Source organism: Chamaea fasciata, unplaced genomic scaffold (assembly GCF_029207755.1).
Source record: "Chamaea fasciata isolate MVZ Bird 193981 ecotype frontalis unplaced genomic scaffold, bChaFas1.0.hap1 SCAF_1, whole genome shotgun sequence".
In the NCBI taxonomy this organism is placed as follows: Eukaryota; Metazoa; Chordata; class Aves; order Passeriformes; family Sylviidae; genus Chamaea; species Chamaea fasciata.
Window position 1 is genome coordinate 104,156,141 of NW_027094086.1, and position 12,371 is coordinate 104,168,511.

The 12,371-nt window shown below is 41.8% G+C and overlaps 1 protein-coding gene across 2 annotated transcripts in view; it reads left to right on the plus strand.

Annotated features, from left to right (window-relative positions):
- The first annotated feature begins 1,660 nt into the window (after nucleotides 1-1,660).
- The window catches only part of PDCD6IP (programmed cell death 6 interacting protein), a 30,257-nt gene continuing 19,546 nt past the window's right edge, over nucleotides 1,661-12,371 (plus strand). For both annotated transcript variants that reach the window (XM_066191550.1, XM_066191558.1), the window contains exons 1-3: nucleotides 1,661-1,971; nucleotides 7,973-8,027; nucleotides 9,786-9,855. In XM_066191550.1, coding sequence (XP_066047647.1) covers nucleotides 1,766-1,971; nucleotides 7,973-8,027; nucleotides 9,786-9,855 — 331 coding nt within the window. In that variant the 5' untranslated portion in view covers nucleotides 1,661-1,765. The remainder of the gene's footprint in view (nucleotides 1,972-7,972; nucleotides 8,028-9,785; nucleotides 9,856-12,371) is intronic.

Genomic DNA, 12,371 nt, shown 5'->3' on the forward strand with positions numbered 1-12,371 from the left:
TCTCCTCTTATGCCACACCACTTCAGACGTTCACGAGATGACAAAGACAGCTCTGCTTAGTAGGGAAGACTCTCAGTATGGAATGATTACCTGCTTTTCAGCAAAACTCGGGGTGTGCTACAACATGAGAACAAAAACGTAATTTTAAAAGCACTTTTACCATTCCTTTAATGGTGTCATCACCTGGCAGCTTATGAAAATATCAGGCTTTGAGCCTTAGCTGTCAGGAACAAGGGGCAGAAGAAAGGGGGAGATGAACACCAAGGCTGAATATTCCCTGAACCTGGCAGGCTGAGTGCCTGTTTCACTTGTCTGAGCCATGCTGGGCTGAGTCAGCAGAAAGCAGGCGTGATGTGAACAGCTGATCCATGATTACACAACAGAAGAATCTGTTCCTTTTGCTGCCAACAGAGACGTTTCAACTTTTGCTACAGAGAAGCCACATTTCACTTTATTTAAAGCAGCAATCCTTAGGGTGAGTTGAGAACAGGATCCTGTAAGGCATTACATGCTTGACTGCTGTACCACCTTTCTCAAGGCCACTGCTTTCACTGCCATGTCACAGCTTGTGTTCCCAGTTGGTGAGGTTTCCCCTCGCCACAGCCAAGCTCCACAGTCACATCTTGAGTACTCGAGGTCACTGCCTTCCTGGGATCCCACGGGATGTGCTGACCCTCCGACACCCAGGGGTTTATCCTGGAGCAGCGTGCCCTTCTCCCCTCAGGCAGCTGTCCTGGGGATACTGAACCCTGCATCTCATAGTCTCAGAGGGGGAATGATACTGAGCCCCTCAAGATTTGAATAGGAGATTGAATTAAATTTTGTACCTTTTTTGGTTGGTAATCAGTAGCTGCAGTAGGACAGGTGTGATTAAATAATTGCATTGTGAGCATTATATGGTGCCTGTTTCTGGCGGTGCCCAGCAACAGGCTGAGGAGCAATGGCCATAAACTAAAAAAGTTTCACATCAACAGGAGGAACAACTTCATGTTGAGGGTAGCAGAGCACTGGATCAGGCTGCCCGAGGATGCCAGGGAGTCTCCCCCTCTGAAGACATTCCAAACCCACCTGGACGTGTTTCTACGCCACCTACTCTAGGTGACCCTGCTTTGGCAAGAGGGTTGAACTAAATAACCTCCCTTCCATCCCTAACGATGCCGTCACTCCATCTGTTTGCACGCTTGACTAGCCTTTCGTTTGAGAATAAGGGAAAATAATCCCAAGAGGGTGTGTCCGGCCAAGAGCCACCAGCAGTGAAGCCGGTAGAACTCAGCAGACCCCAGACCCAAATGAAGGGAAAAACTGCGCCTGCGGATTAAGTAGCACCACAGGCGACAGATACAACAAGCAAATAGGAATTTGAGTACTAATTAATAAGAAAGCTATTTGATTTAGAATCAGTAAATGCTCTTTGTTAATATATGTAAATAGCGTAAAGTTTTGATGACCGGGGAGCCCGCCTTTCGCGGGTCAGCACCCGCCACCTCGGCTTGCGCTGATCACGGCTGGCGTTCCCCTCACGGGCCGCTCCCCCCAAAGAGCCTCTTCCGCCAGGAGCGGCTCCCCGCCGCCGCCGCCGCCTCTCCCACATCCCCCCGCTTCCGGGGGCGTTGCCGGGAGAGCGGCGCGGGAGGCGGGACAGGGCGCGCGCGTGCGCGGCGCTCCCGGAAGCGCGGCGGCGGCGGACCGGGAAGGGGAGCCTGAGCCTGCGGTGAGGAGCGGCGTTGGCGGCGTCTCTGCCCGCCCGGCGGCGGCGTTGGCGGCCATGACGAACTTCATCTCGGTGCAGCTTAAGAAGGCCTCGGAGGTGGACCTGGCCAAGCCGCTGTGCAAGTTCATTCAGCAGAGCTACCCGGGCGCCGAGGCGCAGGCCGAGCACTGCCGCGCCGCCGAGGAGCTCAGCAGGCTCCGCAAGAGCGCGCTCGGCCGCCCGCTCGACAAGCATGAGAGCGCGTTGGAGACCCTCCTCAGGTAGGGGCTCTCCACCCCCGCCATCCCCCCCTTCCTCCATCTCCCGCAGCCGCGATTCCTCGCCGGGCCCCGGCGGCAGCTCCGGGCCCTGGGCGTGGCGGAGCCGGAGCCAGGTGCGGGCGGGCCCAGGTGTGGGCGGCCTCTCCCGCTGGGAGGAAGCGGCCGGGGCTGCCGGGCCGGCTCCGGTGGCCTGTGGGATGCAGGCGCCCCGGCTCTCGGGTGTCCTGTAGCATCCCGGGGTTCCCGGCCCTCGGCGTGCCACTTGGGTGTCGTGGGATGTCACATGATGGCAGGGCGGAGGAGGCCTTGTCCCCATCAACATCCTCTTTCCAGTGGTTGTGTCGTGCCAGTGGCTCTTAGATGTAGGTAGAAATTGTAAAACCACAGGACGTTCAGGGTTTGGAAGAGAGTTAAAAGATCATCTAGTCCCCACGCCCCCGCCATGGGCAGGGACACCTCCCCCTAGACCAGGTTGCTCAAGGCTTTATCCAGCTTGGCCTTGAACAGTGTCAGGGTTGGGGCATCCACAACCTCCCTAGCCAAGTCCATATGCCAGTGCCTCATCTTCCTCACAGAAAGAAGTTTCTTCCAATGTAAATTTCCCCTCTTCCAATTTGTACCCGTGACAGACCGTTTTGTTTTCCATAGAGGGTTGGTGTTTCTTTCTTTTCTGTGTTACCTTTTGCTATTACAGCTTTGTTTTCACTTCCTTTTCAGGTCTGTGTGTGGATTTGTTTTTGTATTTTGTTACCGGCATGACTTCCTTTTGTTTTCTATGTTTAGCAGTTTCTTAATGTATATACAAAGTCACATCCTTTTTTTTTTTCTGCTCAACACAGTTAGTTTGCTATCAGAAAGTTTGATGGGGTCTCTGTGGTGCTGGAGTTACCACAGGTTAGATGAGCAGAAGTCTTCTGCCTGGTGAAGTGCATAAAGCCTGCATTAGGACTAACAGCTCCATTGTCCTGTCTTCCTAAAACACTTATGGAGTGCAGTATTGAGAAGAAGGAGAATGAGCTACTCTAGAGGGTCCAGAGGAGGGCCACAAAGATGATTAGGGGTGTGGAGTATCTGTCTTAGAAGAAGCTGGGCCTGTTTAATCTGGAGAAGACTGGAAAGGATCATATCAGTGCAGATAAAAACCTCAAAGGCTGGTCCTGGTCCCTTCTCAGTGGTGCCCAGTGACAGGGTGAGGAGCAATGGCCTTGAGTTAAAACATAAGAAGTTGACCCTCAAGGAAGAAATGAGGAAGAAATTGTTTATGTTGAGGGTGACAGAGCATGGGAACAGGTTGTCCAGGGAAGATGTCTCTGTCTCTGGGGACATTCAGAATGCACCTAACAAGTGCCTTGTTAAAAAGAAGGCAAGTTTGTGTGAAACAGGTTACTGATGGTTTTTGAGCTTATCAACCCTTCATTGAGTCTTTGGGCTGTAAAAGCTCTGACTCTAGTCATTGTGTTTTACAGCAGCTTTGTATTTCCCTGTTCTATTTCTGTCTACTGCTGTGTATGCTTTTGAAGGTACTTGTGTTTATGCCTTTGAAGGTCGGGGAAATTGTGAGAGTCTGTGAACTGAAAGAGGGACTTTGATAGTCAAATTGAATGGCATGCTGTTTTGTTCCCTTGCATGCTGCAATTGAACTTCCTTTTCTGAAGGTGCCAGTCAGGTTTGTTGTTAGTCTCTCTCTGAAATCCCTGTTTGGCTCAGCCACATTGTGCGACTTCACCCTCACAGTTGCTGTGCAGCGCTAAAAGAAGGCAGCCCACTCTTCAGGTCTGATCCTTGCACCTTGTCTGGAAGGCAGAATGTATGTGTGGCATTCTGAGCAACTTGAATGAGTTCGGTGGAGTGTCAGATGAACATCATAGCTGGTGCAAAATAAATAAAAACAGTGTTGCAGAAAGCCAAGAGGCTGAGCAGGACCTCCTTCTTTCACAGCCAGCGGATTATTGAATGAATTTATCCACAATATGCAATTTTACCTCAGGTTTTCCCTCTGAATAATCAAGGGAAACCACTTGCAATTGCATAATTACCAGCTTTGAGTCAATTCCACATGCAGTGATCCGTTCTCTCTGCTGGTGATCAGCAGATGAATTTAGCTGGCCCAGATGCTGTTGCAGTAGACTGGAGCTGTTGAATGTGGCTCTGAACTGGTGGAAACATGAAGTGATATTCCTCCCACGCAGAAGTTAATCTCTTAAAATGTCTGCATTTTAAATTGTATTTCTTGAGAATATTTGTTCCTTATATAGTGGAAGTGGGATAAAATGAGGTTGTGAATTAACTGTAAGTTAGCAGATGATAAATCAATCAGCTGTATGTTTTCCCTTATTTCTAACAAGTTGGGAATGTTTGGTCCATGTTTGACCATTTACATTTGTTACAGTTGCTAGAAAATAAGTTTGCTCTTACTTTGAAAAAATATTCTGACATGTATTTTTTGAAATATTCTGTAAGGCACAGGTATTTTAAACTGTCTGCACATCCAGAAGTTTGAAGTATCTGGCTGAGATACACAAGTGCCTAAATGCATTGTGTTTCCTCTGAAAATCTCCTTGCCTCTCCAACGTCCAGTGTTTTCCCTTTGGTATTTAAGAGCAATACTCAGTCTTAATGCTTAATTTTATTGAAGTTGGAGTTTAAAACTTTGTTGGTGAAGGAAAGTTAGAGAAACTAATTAGACCATGGCTACCATTTGCACAATTTAACTTCCTTGTGGCTTTTTATAGACCACAACACCTAGTAGAGCATTGTAGACCATGTAACTGTTACGAAATGAGGGCTTAGTCCTCTGGGAACTAATCTAGGATTTGCCCATGGTTTTGTAATTTGTAGATTTGTTTTGCTGAGTAATCACTGCAGACTTTTTTTTTTTTTTTCTTCTGTGGAAGAGATGAACTCTGTTGCAGCCATGTTTTCCTAGACAAGCATTGATCAGTAAAGCTTGGAAGTGTGGGATGTGCTGTTGTTCGTCTGCTGAATGCAAATGTTTCTCCTGGAGAAGCATTTGAGACAGACTGTGCCCCTTATCACTGGGTAGCTGGGAAAGACCTTGGCCTGCTTCCAACCTTTCTTTGTTTTGTGAGAATCTGAGTGCTCTGAAGGTGATGTAGGTGAGTTTGGTACAGATGTTTCCCCTTAAATTCTGTCCTGGCAGATTTGATTTAGTGGTTTTTTTGGTGTGGTGGTGGTGTTTTTTTTTTTTTTTTTTTTTTTTTTTTTTTTTAAGTTCTGAGTATAATTATAGCTTCAAGGGATTCCTTGCTGCCTCCAATATTAACGATAGCCTGGACTTAATTTCCTTTTTCTGGAGACATGGAATATTGGTGCAAGTTTAATTGGTTTAATTTTGCTAACAACTCCTGCAGTTGTTTTTAAAAAAGAAAATTGGGGAAAAGAAGAGGGGTGGGGGGAGTGCAGGGTTTTATTTTGAATGCTCAAATTCTCTTAGGGCTGAAAGTTGCAGTTGTGGTTTCCAGCTGTGAGTTCAGGACTTTGGTTCTTATCTTGAAGAGCAAAGACAGATCTTCAGTCTTTTTGATGTTCTTTTGAAGGAGATTCTTCTTTATGATTCTTTGGAGTAGGCACAGTATTTGTGTTTAATCCAACACATATATTTTAGTTAAATTCTAATTTAAACCTTGACTTCCTCCTCATTTCATGGCTGTTTTTTACTAGCATTTAGGAGTGTGTAATGCTGGTTTTGATGAGAGATTGCTGTATTTTGAGCACTAGGGCTGTGCTGCTGACATGTGCCCCCCCCTTTCACTGCTGCAGTTGTAGTTCCTCACTGGCACAGCCAAACAGAACACTCCTCTGTGTTGTGCCCTGTGTTCTCTGTATCTTCATAGTTCAAATTACTGTAAATTGAGATTTAAATTACACCTTTTTATTTACTGTCATCTTTTGTGTGTAACTGACTTGTGCATCCATTGTGGCTTTTCCTTCTGCAGTTACTTTCTGTTTTTGTACTGATAGTTTTGTTCTGTTCTGTGGTTAATGTCTTCATTTACCATTTTCATATGTTTAGTTTTATGCATACTGTTATATTTATACAATATATATTTACAAAGCTAAAAAAACTTTACATGGTTGTGTTCTGGGATCTTTTTTTGTCTGCAGAGTTTTAAAAAGCTCTTAAATCTTGAGAGTAGAATTTCAAGATCTCTAGTAAGAAGAAATAACATCAGATGCTTAAAATAGTAAAGAAAACAGTGACATGAATTCTGAACTTGTTTAAAACCAAGCAAACAAAAAGCCCTATTTAGGGGGGCTATACACCTCTCTGGCCTATTTTGTCTGTGGTTATGTTGACACAAAGAATAGTCTGTTTGTAGGGAGCCAAGGCTTGGGCACACCCAGCTTCACAAGGACATTTGACAGGCTTTGCTCCTTTACTCCATCCTCATGGCAGATGAGGACAGCGTAATCGTGGAATGTGGAAAGACGGCTTGGCTTTAGTGGTGGCTTTCGGCTAAGAAATTAAATTGAGTCAAGAGGGGACAGCATGCAAAGTCTCCTTTTCTTTGTGATACTGTGTGAACACAAGTGTGTTGAGACCAGATGAAGACAATTTAAATATATAGGTTGCAGTGATCTTCAGGGCTAGTTATTATTTTTAACTATACCTTTCACAAAGCTGGTAAGTTGCTTAATCTTGATTCGATTGCTATCACAGTAAATATTTGCAGAGGTTTTTTTATCCTTACAAGCAATTTCTTTCAATTCTGTTATTTATGGAAGTCGTGTTGCTTTTGCAGATTATTGTAGTTTTTGGTCTGGCTTGGCATGTTGTGTCTTAAATTGCAGTGGCTCATTTAAAGTCAGAAACCTGGTAGTCTGATCTACACTGGCAGATACAATTAACTGAAGAATACATGTACACTGTTTTTATTGTGTATGAGTTTTGAAAATTCTTGAATTTTTAAACAAACGTTTACTGTCTGTGCAACACAAATCTTGTGCATGCATCTCATGCCTGTATCTGCTGTGATCAGTATTTAATAGTGTAAGGAACCAGGAACAGTGTGAGTCCTGTTTCACAGACTGTGAAAACTCTTACTGCAAGGTGTTTTGGGAATATAAATTCTTTATAAAACAATTTGACCAATATAATGTTAAGGATATTGCCTATATGGCCACTGTTACAGGAAGAGTGTAGGAAACAGACTTCACATGTTGTATTTGTTAGCAGTTTAAAGGTTTCTTGTTCTGCATCCAGCCTGTCGTGTTTAACAAATGGTGCAGGTATAAGGCACCACTCAAGAAAACATTGAATTCCTTACTGTTGCCTGGATAGATTGTGTGAGGGACTATGCTATACTCAGTGTATTATCTTTCTGGCATCCTTTCCTGGACATCTTCCTCTGTGACTAGACAAAGTATTGGTACAGAGAAATTGTGGGTTTCATTCACTGACTACTAGAATATATTCCAATGAAAATTAAGTTTACAACTAAAGAAATTAATCAACAATTAGTCTCTTCAGTTGGTACTGTGCAAGGGAAATGACATCCATTTCAAAGACATTGAAACTGGGTTCTACTGTTCAGAACAGCAGAGTACAGCGTAGCATGTTCATATTATGTTAAATGCTGTACTTAATTTACTTTTGCAGCATGACTTAATGTACTCATTGTTTGCCTGTATGTATACAGGGGCTCCTTTGCATGGTACTCTTTTCTAATCCACCATCCATCAGGTCATCATACCTGGATCAGCTTTGTCTATGATACTGTTTTACTTCTGGCTGAGGCAGGGTTCCCATGTTATCTGTGAAAAACTACCACCTGCTGAACTTGTTCCTCCACTGAAAAAATCCCTTTAGACAGAAATTGTTCATCCTGCAAATCCTCCATTGCTACAAATGTTCTTCTTTCCTTACTTGTGTATGGGATTTCTGTGCCCTTCTCCCTACCTTATATGCCAGTTTAAGAACCCCAAACTATTGATTTCTTTTATCTAATAGCTGTGGTTTTTTTTTTTTTCTTTTTTGTAGATATTATGATCAGCTGTGTTCAATTGAACCAAAGTTTCCATTCTCCGAAAATCAGGTAAGAAGACTACCAAACCAGTTCCTGAATCATGGCACCTCTGATGTGTGACTTCCAAGGCTGTACCTAATCCTGTAACGCGCGCCTCTATTGAACAAGACGTCTAATCTCTCTGAGCCTTATTTTCCTATTCTCTGTTTATTTTCTAGTTGGTGCTCACATACTGTCTATGCTGAAACTTCACCTCTGGTGGCCAGAGTTGCCTTTGTTTTACAGATTGAGAAACATTTTGGCTTTGGCTAGTGGTCACTATGGTCTAGGGCACCAGGAGTTGGGCTGCGCTGATTCCTCTTCAACTCTCTGCTTTCCAAGAAGTCTATTTCATACTATGTTCTAAAGGATTTTAAATTCGTCATTTCTATGGGAAAACCTTCAGAAATGGATGGAATGTGATCTTTGTTTTTTGAAGCAGAGCAGATGTTTCCTTCACAACAGTTAACAGAATAATCCATTTAAGAGCTTACCACTTTATTCCTGCCTCTGCATGACATAGTTTTTTATCTAGGTATGGTGTTCATTAAGGTTTGGGGTTTTTTTCCTACCATATTTCTTTGGAATTATATCTCTAGAGAGAAATTCAGTTTAATTTCTCTCTATTGAAGGCTTTTTCAGGTGGAGTCTGGAATAGGAGGCTGTAGGCTCCCGTGTTTTGTTGGGCAAAGGTGTGGGTTTTCTTTCAATGTGTTTATGAATATGACAGAATTTGTATTTCTTTATCAAATCAACAGATCATACTTAAATGGTAATATTATGATGAAAAGGGAAAATTTCTTTCAGACTCACAGGTTATAAGTAATTTTAATCTGTTTCTAACCTGTACATGAGTTTTGCATGTAGCTGCATTCGCCTGCAGCCAAGAACTACACATCGGTTTTCAGTGAGCAAATCCTTTGCTATGGTAATCTACAAAGCCTGAGACAAGGAAAACTGGAAAACTTAGACAGCAAGATCTGCTTGTCTGTAAACTGTAAGGAGAGAAGTAGTCAGTGGAAGCAGCAATGCAACTGGGGACCAGAACATCCTGCATCAGCAGTGCTGCTGGAGGAGAATACACTGTCAAGCAGTACTGTTGCTCTTTGTGAAGTAACTCTCCCCAAGCACTTTAAACTGAGGAAGTTTGCCATCTTTTCTGGTTTGATACCAGTTGCCAACAATTACTTGATCAGGTGAATAAGGAATCAAATTGTGGAACTTGAAAGCAGATTCTATCAAGTATTTGCATTGCCTCTGAGGTATACGCTGGAAGTATAAATAAAATGCAATGTTTCTACCTGCATTCTCTTTCCTGAGCGCATTTCCTGATAATGTTGCTGTTGAATTCGCTCATAATGAGTGGATTTTGGTATTGCACAACAGATCCAAATGCATGGGTGATTTGGCACACTGGAAACTGCCTGGTTGGGTGGTTTCCTTAAACTGTGATTATACCAACCCATCAGTCTTACTGGGAGAGGAGTATCTTGTTTGGAAACAAATTTATCTGTTGCTCAGAATATGAATAGAGCTGAAAAATAATTCTGAGAATTTCTGTCTTGTCTACTTTGAAATGTTTTGAGCAAACTAACAGGAAGGAAAGAATGTAGCATAGTTTTGTTTTGATACTTCTTGATGATTTCCTGAAACTTCCAGAATGTTTGTAATGAAGTGAATGAAATGTTTTATGCAATTGGGATATAAGGGCTAAATACATAAATTTGGGGTATTTTAAGATTATATTTGATCTTAGAGGTAAAGATCTTTATTTTTCACAACTTGCAGGTCTGTGTAACATTTACATGGAAAGATGCGTTTGATAAAGGATCACTTTTCGGAGGATCTGCCAAATTGGGTATGTGAATGTACCAAAAAGTCAAGTATTAACAATACTGAACTTTGAGAATATTTTTATGTAGCACAATGAATAGTCTTTCTAGCATTCTCAACATCACTTTCAAATGAATTCAACTCATTATATTGGTAACAAATTAATCACTTCAGCATTGATAATGAACAAATAAGCACCATGCAAAGAATTTTTACAGAATTAAGATTTTAGATTAGATTTCCAGAGGCACAAATAGATGTGCAGTCTGATCATAGTTGTAATGTCTGCTTCTCAGATGTTTTCTGGGAGCAACTCCAATTGATACTAATCAAAATTGTTCATATTAACATTAAGATTCAGTAGATTTTGCGTAATGCAGCTCTTCATGTTCGAAATGAGTGAGATCATTATGGAGTGTGCTTATGAGTGAGTGAGTCTGCTCCAGAAGGGGAGTGATGGTAACTGGCTTCAGTAACCTAGTCTTCATACCACATTTTGTTCAAGAGATTAGAATTATTTGCCCGTGCTCCAAAATTACTCTTCTGTCACTTACTTTTGAAATATTTTCTTACAGATTTGAACACTTGGAAGGAAAAAAAAATGGTATATTTTCCCCATAAACATAATGAGTTTGAGCCTGATTTGTTTCAGTTGTAGAGGGACAATTCTGTACTAGAAATTCAGGGTCATGAAATGGATTTGGGACACTTGGCAATACAGAAGTAAGACTAAATCCTTTTGAATAACTGAGGAGCAGTTCAGTCGTGTGTCATCATTCTTTTGTATTTCTGTTTATACCTAAGTGTTCACCATGATCAGCATTGCAAGATAACCATTGCAATTTTGAAGTTCCAGACAAAGCTTGAAAAAAATGTTTGAACTTTACTCTGGTTTTATTTTTATTAAAGTTTTTGCCTATTTTATACAGCTTTTCATTAGCAACTACTGGAAATCTTTGCAGTTTTCTATGTTCTGAATACACATGCCAACATGTGTACTGTGTCTGTAGCAACACACCACATACCTATGCATACTCAAGTGATCCTTGCTTTCTGTTCCAAATGTTCTAAGAAGTCCTGGATAATTGGGAACCTTCCTGAAAATGCTCTGAGTTTTTTTCCTCAGAATTTGGTTTACTCTTTTTCCTTTGGGCCTAACATTTAATGAGGATTGAATCTGTTTCACTGTAAAGTTCAGAATATTTACTTGTGATGTAAAAACATAGTCTGTGAATCACTAGAGAGCTGTAATAATTATGAGGAAAAAAAATCAGTAACTGTAACGATGATTACTGTAAGAATTTGAATAAATGTGATGTTACTGCAGCTTGAGGAAGCTTGCTTGTCTGCAGGTTAATTATATACTAGTCTAAATAATCTGTGAGGTAGATGGCCAGAGATTTATGCGGCAGTCTGTGTTAAATATCAAAGAAGTTTTTAACTGAGGTGTGAGTAATGCTCAGTTAACAAGCAATGGGATAAGGGTCATTTTGAAACTTTAAAGCAGATCTTGGTGGAAAGAAATTAACAAAAGGAAATCAGAATTGGTGGTGAGGTTTCTCAGTGTAAAGCAAAGCTATCAGTAATCAAGGAAGCAAAATTTCTCTTGACTTCTAAGAGGAGTTTCCAAATAGAAATTCAGCATAAAGCTCCTGAGACTTCTGTGGCAATAAAATGCAGGGGTGCGACTTGGTGGTTCTGACTCTTGCTGTGGTGCCAAACTGTTCACTCCCCACCTTCCCCTGGATGCCAAGTCTGTATCCCAGTGGTGGCTGGCAGATGCTGTGACTGCTTGAAAAGTGACTGAGTTCACAGCACGGCATGTAATCTGAAATATATTGACTAAGGGCACAGGTAGTGCCGTAAACAGATGAGCCTGTGGAAAATCTGTATTGCTGTAGTAAATCACACTTGATGTGCAGTCCAGAGTATAAAGTAATTCTGCACTTCAGAAACTTTCAAACTGTATTTTCTTTCCTGTCATTTGTTTTCAAAGTCTAAACAACTTTTGTCTGAGTTCAAGACTTTATTCTTAGAAAAGTTATGGAAAATAAACTTACAGCAGGGAGATTATGTAGGTAAAATAGTGACTGTGACAGTGTAGCCTATTTGGAAACAAATGGGAAAAATGACATGTCAGATTTAGGCTTGCTTGTTGAAAACCTAGTGCAGGTTAGTGAGCACTAACAGAAGCTTCAGAGAACTGTTAGATAAATATGTAGCTGTTTAAGGAGGCTGGATGTCAGTGAAATGAAACAAATGTACGTCTTTAGTACCTTCATGTTTTAAGGATAAGTGTACCTGGGTTTGTGAAATTGAAAATTCACTATTTGTCACTTCTGTATTCTCCAAGAGGGCTGTCTAGACACTTTTTAACACTGGTAGGAGACTAATATCTACAGTATTTGGTTTTTTAAGCACTTGTATAGGGCAGCTAACCTTTTGGATGCAATTAATATTCAAAATGGTTCCTGTTCAGGTATTTCTAGTTCTTGAAGTGTGAGCTCCATCTTCTGGGCCTATGAAGTATTGCAGGAGTCA